Source organism: Cyrtonyx montezumae, unplaced genomic scaffold (genome assembly GCF_038088225.1).
Source record: "Cyrtonyx montezumae isolate F1298 unplaced genomic scaffold, pur_monq_1.0 scaffold_4, whole genome shotgun sequence".
NCBI classification, from domain to species: Eukaryota; Metazoa; Chordata; class Aves; order Galliformes; family Odontophoridae; genus Cyrtonyx; species Cyrtonyx montezumae.
The window spans coordinates 9,204,696-9,222,023 of record NW_027072045.1 but is presented as its reverse complement, the minus strand read 5'-3'; the positions used below and the strand labels follow the sequence as shown (position 1 = coordinate 9,222,023).

At 43.6% G+C, this 17,328-nt stretch overlaps 2 protein-coding genes across 4 annotated transcripts in view; one reads left to right on the top strand and one right to left on the bottom strand.

Moving 5' to 3' along the window:
- The window catches only part of MXI1 (MAX interactor 1, dimerization protein), a 49,180-nt gene extending 46,040 nt beyond the window's left edge, over positions 1 to 3,140 (top strand). For 2 of the 3 annotated variants that reach the window (XM_065746650.1, XM_065746652.1), the window contains exon 6: positions 1,258 to 3,140. In XM_065746650.1, the coding sequence (XP_065602722.1) occupies positions 1,258 to 1,421 (164 nt within the window). In that variant the 3' untranslated portion in view covers positions 1,422 to 3,140. The remainder of the gene's footprint in view (positions 1 to 1,257) is intronic. The other variant, XM_065746651.1, reaches the window with a different exon arrangement.
- Positions 3,141 to 9,166: 6,026 nt separating this feature from the next.
- SMNDC1 (survival motor neuron domain containing 1) lies at positions 9,167 to 16,640 on the bottom strand. The gene is made up of 6 exons (XM_065747023.1): positions 16,633 to 16,640; positions 16,255 to 16,374; positions 12,568 to 12,710; positions 11,327 to 11,488; positions 10,437 to 10,590; positions 9,167 to 9,720 (listed from the first exon to the last, which is right to left on the bottom strand). Exons 2-6 carry the CDS (start codon positions 16,372 to 16,374, stop codon positions 9,583 to 9,585), a joined length of 717 nt encoding a protein of 238 aa, XP_065603095.1. The 5' UTR covers positions 16,633 to 16,640; the 3' UTR covers positions 9,167 to 9,582.
- Positions 16,641 to 17,328: the final 688 nt, after the last annotated feature.

The following is a 17,328-nucleotide window of genomic DNA, read 5'->3' as shown; positions in this document are numbered from 1 at the left end:
ACAGGGCTCTGAGAAACCTGATCAAGCTGTGGATGTCCCTGTTCATAGCAGGGGAGTTGGACTAGGCAACCTTCAAAGGTCCCTTCCAACTCTAAGGACTCTATGATTCTATAACATACATGAAAAGTTTTGTCCTTTGCATGAGTTAATTGATTAAATAGTTTGGAAGAAGCATTGCTTTTGTCAGCTCACGGATTTCTGTGGCATTTAATGTTCTCTGTTCTCTGAAGAGCCCTCCAAGAAGTGAAAGCATTACTTACGAAAACATAAATGGCTGTGGTCAAAAGGTGGTTGCCAAATACTTGTTGTCGACGATGGAATATCCATTGTGCTTTTTTTGTTGTTTGTATGTCTTGGCATCAAAAAGCCATGCTGCAAGGCAACATCTAACTTCTCATTCTCTCCAGTGTATTTCCTCTTTTGGGCCTACTGTGGCGTAACCAAACACAAACATAACTGAGCAAATTGATTCTTAAAATTCCAGGAATCATTCTACCATCACCTCCCTTCCTTTTCCAAGCTTCCTATGCAAGTCATCTCAGTGAAAACTGGATAGATGTGATCTGAATAGCTAAATGAGTTCTGATAATTTTCTTCTTTGAAACATTTCAGCTGTGGATCCTAGGTAGGCAACATAGATACTTCCATATTTACTGGCGGAGTCAAGCATCCTGTGTTTGTGTTTGAATTTGCAGTTTGGGGAAAAAAACATAGATTTTGGAAAATTTTTAAATGCTGTGGAAACCAAGATGCCTTGCTGACTAGGTTACTGCTTTCTAATTTCTTCTTAAAAAATAGATTTAAGCTTTTAGTTCCACCATCTGAAAATAACCCAAATCCTCATGGTAATGCCCTATTTGTGATCCTAGCTTTGAGCAGGTGATGTGAAGCAAGTAGCATGGTAACCTCGTGCTCTGTTTTATTCATTTCTTTTTGTTTCCAACACTGGGGTAATGAATTCCAAAGAACAGAGTTAGAATAACAAGTTCATAGGATGGCCTGCCTATGCTGATAATGTGGACTGTATGCTTGAGGAGTCAACTCCCTTTGCAAACTCTCGAAGAAAAACTCCAATCTCATAGCTAATCTTTTTATAAATCATGTCCAGTGCCTATCCCACTTCAAGGAAGAACACTGAAAGTCTTCTTGCCAGACTGCTGCCTCCTTTCTGAGCGAGGGAGTCCTGGCAGCTTGCTGGCCAGTTGTGTTTGTGGTGCTAATCTGTGTGTTGTGTTTCTCTCATTTCCTTTCTTTTAGAAGAGATTGAAGTGGACGTTGAAAGCACAGAGTTCTCCCATGGAGAAGTGGACAATATCAGCACAACCAGCATCAGTGACATTGATGATCACAGCAGCTTGCAGAGTATTGGGAGTGACGAGGGTTACTCCAGCGCCAGTGTCAAGCTCTCGTTTGCTTCCTAGAACCAAGTGAGATGACAGTGCAGGGTGAATGATTTCACTGGGGTGATCAAACTGGGTCCTGTATGCCAGTATCCTCTTTCAGAAATGACATATTGACAGCTAGTCCTGGAGAAACCTGTAAATAAAACCTTTTGGGTTAAGAAAGAAACCCACATGTTCATTTGGTCATGTTACCAAGTCCAATTCCTGCTGGCAAAAAGTTAGACCAAACCGTAGTCCCATTGAAGTCAGTGATAACCATTTGTTTCTGTGGGACCTGGATATAGACATTAGTGACAAAACACTTTGTTTTGAATTTATTTGTTTGAAAGAGGATACTAGAGACTCATCCCTCTCTTTCTGTCATGAGATCTGAGAAATGTCAGAATTTTGTACGTTGCATTCAGGTTGAACAACCTAATTTAGGCCCTTCTGGAGAGCTTTTGTGGCCCTAAAAGGACCACGTCCTACAATTTATCACAATCCAATGCTGTTGTAATGTACTAGGAAATCTTTGAAGACATATGTAGCCTAGGGGTAACAACGTCAACAGTAATGATTAAGGTCTCATTCTGTGCCCAGAGAGAGGGGCAGCAAAGAGATGTTCAGGAAAGAATACCATTCAGCTCAGCTTTCTGTTGGACATAAAAGGCAAGTACCTCTGATGCGTGGCTAAAGCATGGGGTACACACTTGTAATCTACCAGCACTTCACGGGCTGTGTCATGCCTCAGGCTGTGACACCAACAGCAGATCTCCCGGTAGATGCGTGCCCATGTGCCGGCGCACGGCCAACTGAGGGCAGGAAGAAACCAGCACATAGAGGAGGTGATATGCCAGAAAGTCATGCCCAGATACTGAGCCACTATGACCTTTTTATTTGATGAGATTTTTTGATAAACATTTGTAAATGTGTTGGGAGAGAAAACACCCCAAGTCTGATGCGTCTTTTTAGAGCTTGTCCACACAAAACCTTAGATGTCTTTTATATGAATTTATGCCATGAAAAGGTCTCTGTTTTGATGAAGCACTTGACCCAATGAAATGCAAAGATGCTTTTTGCCGTGCACACAGTGGTTGGAGGCTGTGCTAGCTGCAGAAGGCCAGATTTGGTGAGGGTTTCTTCAGATTTCTTTTTAGAATCATTCCCTTTGCTGACTTTTGAAGTTCCAGTCCAGTAGTTAACCTAGTTAAGCTCAGCACGTCTCTCACATTAATGTAATGTTTTTGACTGCACGTCCTGTTCCCAAGGGCCTTGCCATCACACCTGTGCAGGTGCTGTTAAGAGCTGTTCCAGCAATGTTTTCTAATTTTCTCAGAGATGAGCATTCTAACCTGCACTTTGAGGGCTTTGCTTTGTTATTTTTATTTTTTGTCTTTATAATGGCCAGGATTATTTCATTCTCCAAGTTTTAAAAACCTTAATAGAGTTCTCACCTATGGCATTGTTTGAAACTTTGTATATCCTTAAGTAATTTAACTACCCCTCATTACTAAGAAAAGAAGAGGAAAAAAAAATGCTTTATAAAATTCATAACTTATTGCTGATTTGAATGGGTTGTTAATTTCAGTCCTTTAGACTTTATTTTATTGTTTTAGGTAGGGTTGGGCAAAAAGATAAAAAAAAAAATAAATAAAAACAACCATATTTAGCAGTGCAGTGGAATTGTGTTTAAATGTTAGCATATGGTTCCCCATTAAAGTAGCACTTTAACGCCATTAAACATTTCTGTATCTGAAATGAGTTGTGTTCTTCCATCTTGGTCATTCGTATCACTTTAGCTCTCACTTTGTTCTTCTTGTGCCCTTTGATCCTGTGATAAGAAGATCCTGAGTGGTTCTGCTGTCGAGCTGTGCATTATGATGAATTGCCTGTGTTTAAATATTCCGGTGTTTTCCCCACTCTTCTCAAAACGTGTCATCCCCCATAAGAGACACAGCACGTACACTTGAGTATAGAAATAATCTTTCCGTGGCTGAACTATTTCTGTTTGTTTTGTGTGCTTGTTTCTATCTTCTTTTTAATTGTTCTTAATTTGTTTATCGTGTCTGGACCAGGTTGCTGTTGTTAATTTCACTGTTGTGTATGTAGTACAGTGGCTCAGTACATCTGTTCTTCCTTCTGGGAGGTGACCTGGAAGGAACAGGAGTCTGTCACAGACTGAATTGAGTGCTAGGTTAATTAATAGGGCCCAAGGGTTTTGGAAGAAGAATGTGCTGCTCTGATTTGTTTGGGGTCCATATAAGCTCTGGATGATAGGAGTTTGGGGTACTGATGAAGAAGAGGAATCTCTAGCAAGCTGACTTCATTTATTCATTATTGCTCGTAAGAGTTGACCACTGGCAGCCCTGGTGCTGAGCAGCTGAATTCCAGTGAGAATTACTTATCTAATAGCCTTTTCCTTTAGCTGTCTCAGCACCTCCTCCTTCCTGTTACTCTTGTTTTCTTTTAAATGGCCACTGGGGAAAGAGATATCACACCTGAGAAATAGTGAAATTCAGGTTGCTCTGTTCTCCTAGTTGGTATAAAATTGTGTCTGTGGTTGGATTCAACACGCTGGAAGTGTTTGTTTGCATGCAACAGGGCTGGTGTCTCCCACCTTTCATAGCACCGTGGGCTTGGACAGGTCTGGTATCAGCTGCAGATACTGGGGGAAAATGTAGCAGGGAGAGATGAGTTTCTCACGACTTCACCAAGGGCAGATCACGCCTGGCTGATCTGATGGCCTTCTGCAGTGGTGTGGACGCATCTGTGGACAGCATAAGGGCAAATGATGTTTAGCTGCACTTCTGTAAGGTCAAGTTTTTCCTCTTTTGAAAGCCAGGATGGTCCCTTGCACTGTTTAAGAGAATCCACAGAGCAAGATTTACTGCCCCTAGATGTCTACCCATACCCAGCAGGTTGTTTTCGCCTGGAGAAATGCAGTAGTGTGGGCACGGAGTCACATTTCCCTTTTTATATTTGCAAGATTGAGTGAGATTCTTGTTATGGTTTTCTTCTTGCATGCTGTTGTTTTGTGGCCTGCTTTTATGTTGGGAGTATAACAGAAGTCCTAGCACTGTTCTCCACTTAATTTTACAGGAATACGGCACCTTTTCCTGTGGAACTGAATCAGATGTGCTTTCCTTAGGCAGCACACACAGCCCCATCTAAGCTCTGTGTGCCAAGTCCTCCCTCTGCAGATTGCATCTCTGATGGGTCCTTTTGCTACGGACAAACCCATTAAAAAGACCATCCTGCATTTTCCTTCTTTTGACACAAGCGTATTACAGTATGTCATCCCGTGTCTGCACACAAGGTGGAGATGACTATCTGGCTGCATTTGTCACGGTTATCCTGTGATGAGTTGTCACTTGAAGGTCATTTTAATGTCCGTTCCATTAGAGGCGCGGCACTGACGGAAGGTGCTCACAAATCTGTCTGTCTCAAGAAATCTGTAGGTCAACAGGAATGGGGTTAACTGCACATATGGATCATTTTCCAGCTTTTGCCATTGTGTTTTCATTCCGTGTTTGCTCGTGTCTGTCACTGTGCTCTGAGCTCCAGCCTCTTGCTTTGCTGCTCTTTGTTCTCTTTTACGTGCTGCTCCCTGTCTGTAGGCTGTGTTTTTGTGTCGGTGAAACCAGAGAAGTACCTGGCCTCGCTGGATGTGGGATCTGTCTTCTTCACTAAATGGAGGACTCTTGTTTTTCCCAGAACTGAGCTATAAACTTCTATTGTTACGTGTTTTCTGGCACCAGCTCTGTGTCACCAGAAAGAGAAACTTAGCTAACAACCTGGAAGATGATGGGTGGTTTTTATTCTGAATTTAGAGAGAGGGGAAATAATATTAACAAAGGGAGGAAAAAAAAAAAGTCCATTAATAATAGAATAAAATCTGTTTTGCTTTGTTTTTTTTTTTTCCTGGGGCTTTGTCCTGTGGCAGATTCTCTGGTGAGTGATTAACTCTGTGCTCTGATAGCAACTGGAACTCCTCTTCGTCTGAGATAAATCCTCTGGATTGTCCTGCAGACCCTCAGGGAAGAGGAGTGCACCTCTCTTCCTCTGTGTCCTGCGGTCTGCACGAGGTATCTAGAAAATTAATGCTGTTGGAAATACTGATGTGCTGTCAAACGTGCTTGCAATTGGCCGATAGATCTGAGTGGTGGCTGGGAGGGTGAGCATCGGGTGGAGGAGCTGCATGGTACAGAGATGTTGAACTGAAGGTGATACGTTTGTGCTGTGCCCCGATTTGCTGCTCATTTCCTTGTGAAAAGAGGACTGATGTATTTATTAGGCAGGAGTAGGAATGCAGAGGCAGTGGGTGTTGGTGCTATGGCTGTGAATACTATTAAGTCTGTAGGGTTTAGGATTTCTGTTGGTGGTGGAGCTCTGTTTGACCAAAGCTGAGGAATTCTCTCCAAAGGGAGGATGCTCTTTTACTGATCTGGGGAGGCTTGTGTTCCTCGGGGTACAGGAGAGACAGCTGACAGCCGAACGTTTCCACGCATCCACTTTTTCTTCCAAACATCCTGATTTCCAGAGTGAGCTGGTGGGATGAGCTGATGAATTTGGCCTTTAACGAGTTATTGGATACCAAGCTGCCTCTGTTTTATTCATCCATAAAATGTGGATTGTAGTCTGCTGTGTTGCGGGGTCGTGCAGGGGAGCCTCATTTTAATATGGCATTTACTCAGAGGAAACAAAGCACAGCATGGGTTTTACATCAATCCTCAGCTGGTGGAGGGAGGGCCGTGGCTTCAGCACAATTTTAGGGAGTGAGGAGCAGTTCAGCCGGTGCCTGTGAAGCCCTGAGGTGTGCTCACATACTGGAGGTGTGGTGTTAACCAAGCTAGGAAATCAGGCAGAGAGGAATAACGAGTAAACGGGTCTGAGCACTGCTAATAGCACTAATCCCACTTCCAGGGATGCTCCCAGGTTGGGATTTTTCAGCAGTAAGATTCTCTGGGATGTTTCATCATACGGATCTGGCTGTTGTATGTATGAGTCTGGAGGACAGTGGCATTTCCTATTTCCTTCCAGCTAGCCGTAGCTCTCATGTGCCTCCCCCATGGTTCCTACTGCAAGAAACAGTAGTGATCCAGAACCTGTGTGCTGTCAGCTGTGGGCAGTTTGTCCTCTCCATAACGTTCCATTGAGCTTGTGAATGCCACAGCAGGTCTGCATTTCTGCAGTGAATAATTTTGATCTTGAACACACAGCAAAAAGTCACCAGAAGAACATAAATCACTTCGTGGTGGCTTTAAGCATGGCTGCTGGTCAGAGCTTGCATGTAGTTCATTCCTTGACTTGGGCTACTGGTGATTTAGTTTGTGCTTGGCGTTGCCAAGGTTGGGAAATTCCTTCCATTTATCCCCTTTTCAAAGCAGTTTGTCTCAAAGCAATGAAGTGCTTTGGATCTCCTCAGCATTGCTGTGTGGGTGTTCAATAGGTCTGTTAAAAACAAGGTGTAAAGCCTGCATTGCTTGATTCTTCACTGAGGATTTCTCTCTGGGAAGCAGAATCATCTTTCATTGTAGGCAGGAGTGAGACATTCTCAGACATTTTCCATCAGCATTCATCATGGGAAAGGCTTTGCACTTCTGTATGGACCAAGGGATCACAGCTAGGTGAGTTCAGCTTGGAAAGGTAACTCCTTTACGACCAGAAATAGTGCTTTTGTGTATGTGCCTTCACTGAGAGGTCAGAACCTCAGAGTCGTTTCATCAGGTCACAGGTAGCTAGGCTGGCTCTGCGGCACGGATGGTTACCGTACGGATGATGCAGACACCTCTGTCTCTTTGCAGTGCGGTTTAAACGAAGCTTTTCAAAGAGCAGGTGAAGATTGGACAAGTGCTGCAGTGCCGAGAGCACCACCAGCTGTGCAGCAGCGGTACTTCTCTTGGGCCTGACCCACGAGTGCTTTCAGTGCCGGTGTGCCACCTCAGGCTAGTAGAGGAAGGGTAGGAGCAGAGCACCTTTTTGCCTCCTAAACTTATCCCGCGTTGAATTGTAATTGCTTGAGTTCAAACTCCTTCTTTGTGTTGCTGTCTGCATCTCTTTTCTCCACACCTCTTTTTTTTGTAAGGAAAACTGATCAGATGGAGTTCTCATGAAGGCATCTGAGCCTTCCCTTAACTCTGAGTTCTGTTTTAGTGCTTTCTGTGTAACCTTGAGGAAGTGCTCCTTCTGCCTAGTGGAAGTGGCACGGATCCTGCCACAGCTGTCTGACAACAGGTGACTTTCCTCAAGGAGAGGAAGTGTTGCAGAACTACTTCCAATGGCATGGCTGAGGCATGGTTGTTAGGGTGCAGGTGCAGTACCAACTCCCTCTCCAAAAAGCAGTGGGGTCTTCCTTCAGATTATCTCAGTGTGCATGAATTAAGAGAGCTTTTCTAGACAGAAAGAAGTTTACACCTACCCCCAGCTAGCAGCAAAGACGAGCAATGAGGATCTGTCTGATTTTGCATTGCTAGTGACATGCTTTAGATTCACTTTTGAGTATCGTGTTCTCTATACCCTTGTAGAGATGGGAAGACATCTCTTCTGCATCAGCAGCAGATCCCATGTGTGCCTCTCCCCCAAGCCACACATTTACGCTGACTTTGACAAATATATCCAGCAGATTTTAAACACTTTATTTAATAAAAGTTAAACATACAAAACTGAAATTAACACACTTTGTATTCATAAAAATCACTTTCTCCCATTATAGGGAAAACTTCTTTCTATGCATGGATTCTAAACTACCAGTTGTAGAGTTTAGCTTGAGTTGTGACTCAGGTAAGTGATGGACATCTCCACCAATCAGTGCATCAACAACTGCTGACGTGACCTGATCTAGGTAACAAATTACAAAATGAGCTACAGTAATGTAATATACAGGGAAGTAACGGTTGGGGTCAATGAACAAGATGTACCTTAATCATTTCATGGGGGAAACAGCTGATGTACTCTTGTCCATTAACTCAGCCCTAGATTTTACAAAAATAATATCTACATTGTGTACAGGGCTACCCATTAAGTTCTTTAAACACATTATGGGTTCAGAGATGGCACCACTACCGTTAAGTGGGAGACATAACAGAAGAAAGGCAAGTCACAGAAAGTACAAAAAAAAAGCAAGAGCTTTTACACGTGGTTTCCTGAATAGAACTGAAGGGGCTCAGCAGCACTGTACTACAGCTGAAGTCACAATGAACACGAGGGCCAGGCAGTAATGTACAGTCAGAAACTCGAGACTAACCTTCACTCACTCACAGCTACGTGGCATCTAGGCATTCATTCCTGCTATGCTTCAGTACTACTTCACGAGATGGAGGCAGCCCAGACAGGATGTTACTGCCTGTTCAAGGTCTGTGACCGTACCATCAAAACTGTTAAGTTTGGAAACTACAAAGAAGGGAGGCGATGACATTTCCAAAGCATAACAATCTGGAGTTCTCCTACCTCTAATCCCTGGGGCAAAGGGGACATCGCTTTAAGTGCAGTTCCATTCTTTGGAACCAGAGTCTCTTCCTATGTTGTTCTGGTTACAGTTCAATAACTTCCTGTTAATATCTGGTGAGTATTGAAGAAAAGAAAAAAAAAGCTCTCTCCATATTTATTGTTTCTAGCACATGAATCATACTTAGTAATAAGGATCACATCAGCTCTGTTCTGCCCTCATTCACAGCTGTACGAATCTACTTCAGTGGATTCAGAAGGGAGTACTCAAGAACCTCCCTTGCAATCCCACGTGACTTACGAGCTATGATGGAATCTTTCTCCCAGTGCTGCAGCAGCTCTGTAACACTGAGCTTGTCACTGAGACCAGCACAGCAATGAGGGAGGCTTTAAAGGTGCCACTTTTATACCACCACTTTCCTTAAGGAAAAAAGAAAACTTTAGTATCCATACAAATGGAAGATTCTGGAGATCAGACTTCCAGATGACTGCTGCTTTTAGCATAAAAGGCAGCAGCAGTTCATGAAAGCATTCACCTGCAGAATGTATTTCAATGCAACTACAAAAAAAAAAAAAAAGATGAGGGGAGTCAAATCAATACTGGGAAATTTAAGGCTCATATCAGCTGAAGCCAAAGTGATGGTGACAAAATGGACTACTTGCTATGTGCCAACAAATAATTTACTTTTAGAAAAATATAATGATAAAAAGATAAGTGAAAAGCCCTGCAGAGATGAAGTTCGACCTTTTTCCGCTGCTACTGAGGCATCAAATGCCTGACGTTATATTTAGAGGTATCTTGATACTGTGTCATGGGTTTGTCTGCAATTCCACATGTTCCAACTCCAACTTTGCCAGTTACACTCTCTGGGGAAGCAAAGATACTCCGCTTCACCTGCAGACGAAACAGAAAACACAACTGAATGACTGATTCGGTTACAGAAACAGGCAAACGTTACGATCTGAAGCGTTTCAAAATCCTCCACTCCCTGCTCTGTAGGCAAGCACGCTTCCTGAAGGCCAGCTCACCTCGGGCGTGGTGCCAGCCCAGCCCTGTCTCACCTGCTAATATGCTGGATGTGATCTTTGCCCCTGTGGCCTCAGGTCAAGCCAACAATGAATGCAGTTCAACAGAGATCACCTTATGAGGAAGGTAAGTAAGTGCTCGCAAAGGAGAATTAAGTTTTAGCACATCCAGCAGCTCTCAGTTGAGCTAGGATACAAATGCAAGCAAAGCTTTAAGATGTCCTTGCTAACTTTTTTTGCAACGTGCTTACTAGTCCACAGCCATTACTGCCATGTGTTGCATCATAAACACAGGAGGACTTTGTTGCCTTAAAAAGGCCCCAGGATCTTAACCCCAACAAATGCTGCACTGCAACCAATAGTGAAGCCAGTTCTCCAAGGTAAGTGCAAGCTCAGTGTCATAAGAACACCCCAAAGTCAGCCAGTGCACAGCCAGGCCTTGGAAGCACCAACACCCAACTGCACATTTCAGAAAAGTCACAGGTGAACAAGCTACCTTTAACATGCCCTCTTCCCCTCTCCCTAATTACTGCACAGGGTTTAATCATCTTTAACTATTCCCATATAGACATGAAGTAAACAAACCTGGCCTTTTTTGTTTTTAGAATATGCTCTGTTGTTGAACTGTTGCCATTTGACTTTCTGGTCCTCTCGTTCCTGTTCAAGTTCTTTAATTCTCTGAGCTTTTTTCAAAGCTTTTTTCTTCTTATACTCCCGTTGCTGAGCTATCATCTCTTTTCTGGAAGAAAGGAAAAAAAAGAGACGCTTTACATTTGTGCCTCCGTCTTTATATTTGTAGAGTATCTGTAAGAAACTAAAACCCCTTTAAGAGAGGGGCATGCACAGCAGTTTTTCTTATGTAAATACATAAAACAAAGCCTGTAAATGACCTCAAATTCAAGGAGGGAAACATTGTCTCCATGCCAAGGTGTTACAATGCTCCTTTATGTATTTTGGGCATAATAATAATGACCACCTGATTGAGACCACGCCAAATGCAGCAGCCCACAAGACTGCACGCAGTTTATTTCCAAAACTGGAAATATATCTATTGTCACTTATACATTTCAGAAGCATTTAGTGTTTGGAAAATTTAGCTATCTTACTTAAGTGAAAAGTCGAAGCTTTTCAGAAGAACTGAAGCACACATGTTTACCAGTATCAGGCAGGGGTGGAAGGAAAGGAGCACAAGTTATTTCATTGAAGATAAGGAAGATCAAATATAAATCTATGCCAAAATATCCCTCAGAGTGATCCCTCTGGATTCAAATTCTGAAACTGTACTCCCTTTTTTTTGTTCCCAAAAGCTTTCAAACCTGAAAAATACCTTTAGTACTTTTCTTTGTTAGGCACAGTAGGCTACTGAATAAAGCACATGTCCCCAGTGATGGGATCAACAGAGAGACAGAGGCAGGAGCTTTGCAGTGATAAGTGTACTTGAGTAGCTTTCAGACTTCAGCCTGTATATTACTTACTTGGACATGGGTTTGTTGCCACTGTCCTCTTTTGCTTTTCTTCCCTCTTCCACAGGCTTGAGGTTGAACAGCGGTGTAACTTCAGCATTCCCATATCCAGCAAAAGTGACTGCAGCTGTTCCATTCTCCTCATCTATTTCTTCAATCTCAGCTTCATAACACCTGTAAAGATATCATGGCTGTAAGCATGTGAGTAAAGGTTTAATACTCAGCCCGTCAACACCTACACTGTCACCCAGCTAATGGCATTAAGTAAAATTAAATTGCAAGCATCAGCCTTCATTTTCAGGGACAAAGCAAATCAAACCAAGAAGTTGTTTTTAAGGCCATAAGGGCACAAGTGTAAGACCAGGTTCAGTTGTATGTGGCCTTAAGCATCAAGAAGCAACGGTCTCAACAGTTATCAAGACTAATGGTTACTGCTTGGGCAGTCTAACCAGAAATCCTAGTTTTGTTTCTAGTTCTGATAGCTCGTGGGACTGGAAAAAGTCCCAACAAGATACACTGTTCAAAGAATACAGCTTTCAGGGAATTGAGTGAGACGTTTCGGAGCACGGCAGCTCATGACAGTAAAGATTTAGTCCCATTATTTTCCACATCTTCGTGTTCATGGAGTTGAGAAAACCTCAGGCATTCAAAATGTTTCTCCTCCCACACTTAACAAAGTTTAAAAAATTAGCAAGTCAGAATAAACTGGTTTGGTTCCCAGAACTTGAAACGTTAACGCAGAGGAGACTTAAATCCAAGAAGTGAATAATTCTACAGCTACTTTACATAGTCAGTTTTTTCAAAGCCAAAAAGTAACATTTTCAATTAAAAACGAATTTCCAATTATTCACACAAATTGAGATGCAGCAAGCATTTTTTCTTGACAGTGATCAACGACAAATACCTGAATATAACATCATGAATCCTATAGCCTGAAACCTTTATGAAGCACTGCCATAAAATAAATTCATGAAAGTCTGCCATTTATTACATTAATAATTGTTCATTTACCAACACCACTCTGCTTTTATAAGGTTAATAACAAACAGGGCACTTCTAGAAAATCATCCCACAGCTCTTTGCTTTTATCTACAGCACTGACCTTTATTAAAGGGGGTACCACAAAAGCTGATTTCATAGTTCTTTCCCAATTTTTTTGCTTATTAGTTGCCCTGGGGGCAGTTCAAGCTGAATGAAAGTTTCTTACCATGGAACTATTTCATGTAACTGTTAGAGAAGTTTTCTACACTTACTGTCCATCTTCACTCCATATTGCCATACATCTGTCCCCAACCTTCCAGGAGTGACTGGGAAGGGCAGAAGCAGAACTGTCAGAACTTGCAAGAGTTTCTGAAGGTTGTGTTGAAAGGAGATCTTTGGTTAGTTCTATGACTTCCTATAAAAGACAAAAATAACAGAATAATTTTTCGAATCCTGTTGCCACGCACATTTCCAAATTCACTCGTTGCATACAGATAAAAGATGTATGGGCCTTGCTGTATCTCAGTAAAGATCCCCATGCCTTCCCCAAAACTTTAAAAAGTTACCTATTATTTTTAAAGAATTTCTTTTGAGAGGAACTGTTTTATCAGTAGGCATAAAGACACAGCTAGGGGGCCTCGACAGAAAGAAATTGAGAAAAAAAAATCAGTGGTGTGAGTTTTTGTATACAGGGCTGCTCAACACTTTGGTTACTGACCAAAAAGCACTGAACGAGTGGCAGAGCAGGAGAGCAGCAGGATGGTGCTCTGAAGACAAAACGTGAAAGTACGTGATGCTTGTGTTCTCTGGCTGTCCAGCACTTACTTCCTTACCTTCCATGCTGGGACTAGCTACTTTATATACAGTCATCTATAAAATACACAGCTATAATTGCAGCAAATCCAAGTAATTGAACACTTCTCAGTTTATTCAGAAACAGGTGGACTGGCTGAACTGATGCACTCAGAGCCATTGTGGAAGCGTGCTCTCTAAGACTGCCACTCAGTAAAGCCCTATCTTCCCTAAAAAGCATTCTGATGCACATTAAAGAAATAGATTTCTGTAATCAATTTGGGTGTTCCTTTTTTTCCACGTGCACTGACCTCAAGATTTCAGGTCAGGCCTTCCCTTACTCGTCCAAAGAGTTTTTTTTGTTTGGTTGTTTTTAGTTTGTGTGCTTACTGAATTCCTTCACTTCCTTTATTGCTCATTCAGACAGGAGCACACAGCCTGCCCTCTCCCCCATCTTCGTGCCCATATTATATTCTTATTCCCCTACGTCAAGACCACTGATTTTGACTAGAATTAAAGAACATTTAGGAGCCAGCATCGAAAAGAACATTTGAACTTTCTGTGCAAGGCAAAGGAACTCTGGTCACAAACAATTCTCCACACCTTAAAAGCATCACAGCATGAAACATTGACACTCTTCCCACTAACAGGAAATGTATCAGCTAAAGGACAGTTACAGATGAACAATATTCATCTGAGGGTCAGTGGAGCCTTAACCTTCCTTACAGCTTACTTCAGCTGTGGACTTAAAAAGACTGGCTTGGGAAAAGGTGGTGGAGAAGCTATTCTTCAGTCCTCAAGAACATAAAGGATCATAAGCAGTTCCCAAATAGTAAGTTAATGCAACATACCCTTACGTGCACTTTTATCCAGTAACCTAAACAATGGGAATGAATGGCTCGTTTGTCTGTTACAGCTGTTAATGTCTTCATTTATCAGCACCTTTCTAACAGAAGCTCTGTTCTTTGTTTTAAGGAGCTGCTCATTTCTAACTGTGACAGTAATCACAACAGGTAGTAACCAGAAGCACAAAGACATGCTGAAAATTACTTCTATTTACTTTGGCCTCTGTCTTCAAAAACGTAGCTGAGCCAGAACAGACTCTGAAGTTGCACAGTTTGAGAGAGCTCTTTAGAAATACAGTATCAGAATAATTTTTCCTTTCAGGTGAGAAATCCCAAACCATGAATCAACACACGGCCAGCTATATTCTGAAAATCAAAAGGCATGGTTTGAAATGGGTGCTATCTCAGCACATCAAATACATGTAAATCGGGTACCAGTGTGATACAGAAGTGTTGATTTGTTCTTGCCACATTCCTTGGTGGCTTATTATAGTACTCAAAATCTGAGTTGCTGAAAGCTAGTCTACCAAGAATTCTTCTAATTTGATGAAGTCATTTAAACACCAAGCAGAAGTAGCAAACTTTTGGTAAAAACCTTCACCTGATATCCACAAATGCAGTGCTGTGTATGCAGGATAACAACACTAATGTTATTGCAACAAATAAGGTAGTTCTGTGGCAGTCTTTAAGGGAATAGGAAGGTTTTTCAATGAGAGACTGCCACAGCAGTTTAGTACGGCCAACTGAGCTGAGCAGGGCTGGCTGCCATGGCCCTGTGGCACAGGAGCGTGACCTGCAGAGAACTCTAGACAGTCTGTTGTGCTTCTTCCTCACCAACTGCCCTCTAGAAACTCAGGCAGAACTTTATGTTCTAGAGTGCAGCTCCTGCCAATGCTGTCTCCAACGACAAAAGATGACAGCAGTCATCAATACTTCTTCACACAAAATGTGAAGTTTGTTGCTTTACTGTACGGACAGTGTCCAAAGAAGTGTTTCAGTGATGCAAAAGGCGAAGAGCTAAGTGTGTATGAAAGTTTATTGTAGGATTTCTTTCAATCCTGTTACTCAGGAATAAGCTCAGTATACAAAACGCAGTAGTGCATCTCTATCTAAAAATTCTCCAGGAGGATCTTTCATTCTCACAGTAACAGTCTTTCTGAACAAAAGAAAAGCTACATAGTCAGGATACAACTCACTGAACCCATTTTTACAAGTGTTTAGTTGACATATCAACTCTGCAAAACATTGTCTATGTCATTTGCAAGGTGGAACATATGAATAGCAAACCTTTTGGGGACGAAAGTGTAAACATCTTCCCCATTCTGTGCAGAAAGCTTTTACAAAAAAGTTTGCAAGTTGTCCTTTCACATCAATGATCTCTGCATATCAAAGCCGAGGTCGTGTTGGTATCGGAAATATCATCCCATATGGGTTTTGCTGTGCATTTTAAAAATATAAACATATACACATGCTTTCAACAGTGTACAACAAAGGACATTAAGATGATCTATTAAGTACCCTGTGGGCACCACGCCTCTATAAATGAAAAGGAATTCTAAAGAGCACTGACTGGAGGCACTCCTCATACGTCGGCTGATGCATCATTTTTATTGCTGCTTTTCTATATGGAATAGTGGTTACTCCACTTTGGGTAGTAGTGTTATGTATCTCAAAATTTCATCGTGTTAATGCAGTGCACAACAGAAAGGAGGCAGCATCTTGTGCTCTTATGTGAGGTTTGAACAGTACTGCTGTCTTCCTATACGCTCATGTATCTTTATATACACAAGACCATTTATCAACTTAAAATTAGCTGGGGGTCTTTCTGGCACTGAACAGTGCCCTAAGGGCAGAAATAGTTTTAGCTTTTTGCATTTACGGAAACTGCTGGTGGCAAATGAAGGACACATCTGTCTTCCTCACTTACATAAGTCTAAACAGAGGGCTAGACGTACAATGAAGACAGAAATACAATCTAAAGTTTATATCTCTGCAAATGCACGTAATGAACACACAGATCCTAGATCAAGGGTGTGAAAACTCCAAGATAGGCAGAATGGAGTACTGTTAAGCCTACCTACTGGGCTTCAGCATGGCAAAAGCAACAGGAAGAAATGACATCCTTTAACCAGTGTGTAACTTTCTAATGTTTAGCAAACTCTGTCAGTGTTCTTTCCACCCCAAACCAACCCTGCTGTAATTTCAACAATTAATGAGAAAAGGAAGCAATAAACCTACCAAGGGAATGTGTTGGTTGCCACACAGACATCCAGGAAAGGTGATAAAAACGCCTAAACCCACGGGCTGCTCCCGCCCTCTCACCTGTAAGTCCTTCTTCAGCTTCAGCAAGTCCTCATTGTCGGCGTTCCCAGACAAGGCCGCCTCGACCTGCTGGAGCTGGGCCTTGTAGCTAGCTAACTGCTTGGCGAGGTCTTCCGACATCTGCAAGAAACACACAGCTCAGCACACACACACACACACCACGACAGCGGGCGCGCAGCTTTCCAACCTGCGCCGACAACTACCGAGCCCTCCCCTGCCCCGAGGCCCGGCCGCGCCGCTCCGCCTGCGCCGTGCGGGGAGACCGGGCCGGCACGCAGGCCTAGGCCCAGGCCCGAGCGCGGGCTGCCTCCCAGCGGCCAGGGGGAGGCCGCGGGGCTGCAAAGAAGGACCGGGAGGGACCGAGCGGCCGCTTCTCACCTCGGCGGGCGCTGGAGGAGCCCGGGGGCGCCGCGCTGGGTGCCGTCGGGCCGCTACCGCCCGATCGCCGGAGCCGCGCTACGTGAGGAGACGGGAAGCGGGCGGAACCAAGCGCCAGCGCGGGACGGCTCTCGCGAGAGCGGCCCCGCGGATCACGTGCCGCCGGAGCCCGGCGCCGATTGGTGGAGCGGCTCCGTCACGTGAAAGGGGGAATAAGGTGAGGGGGGAAGGGGGGGTGCTCGGCGCCACATCCGGGAATAGTCATGGGCGCATGCGCGCGGTGGTTTGTGGCGCCCACGCGTGGTGCTGACAGGGACGAACCCTGCCCAGCTCTGCCCTGCCCTGCCCTGCCCTGCGGCCGTGGGGTGTCCTGTCCTATCCGGGCTGCCCGCAGCTGTAGCGGTGTCCCTAGTATCACTAATGCCAGCTGTTGAGGCAGTGCTGCTCGCGCGGCTCAGGTTGGCAGTACCGAGCACAGGTGTCTTCTGGCTGCTCAAGTGCTGATCTGAGGTAGGCAGCGTTTCATGACGAACAGCGCAGAGCAGTTTTGGTGTTTAGTCCTGCTGGTATCTGCTGCTCTCTTGAATCACATGTATAGGTGAGCAGAGCTGCTGATGTTGAGCAGCCTTTCGCTGCTGTGAGCGTGCCTGTGAGCTACAGGCCACGTTACTGCAGTTAGCTGCAGCCCTGTGTCTT

Excerpts from the sequence above, each read along its gene's own strand:
- SMNDC1 (XM_065747023.1), bottom strand. The coding sequence starts at position 16,374 with ATGTCGGAAGACCTCGCCAAGCAGTTAGCTAGCTACAAGGCCCAGCTC. Across the intron at positions 11,489-12,567 it reads ATATGGAGTGAAGATGGACA|GTGTTATGAAGCTGAGATTG; the intron begins GTAAGTGTAGAA and ends ATATCTTTACAG. Across the intron at positions 9,721-10,436 it reads CTAAAAACAAAAAAGGCCAG|GTGAAGCGGAGTATCTTTGC; the intron begins GTTTGTTTACTT and ends TTTCGTCTGCAG.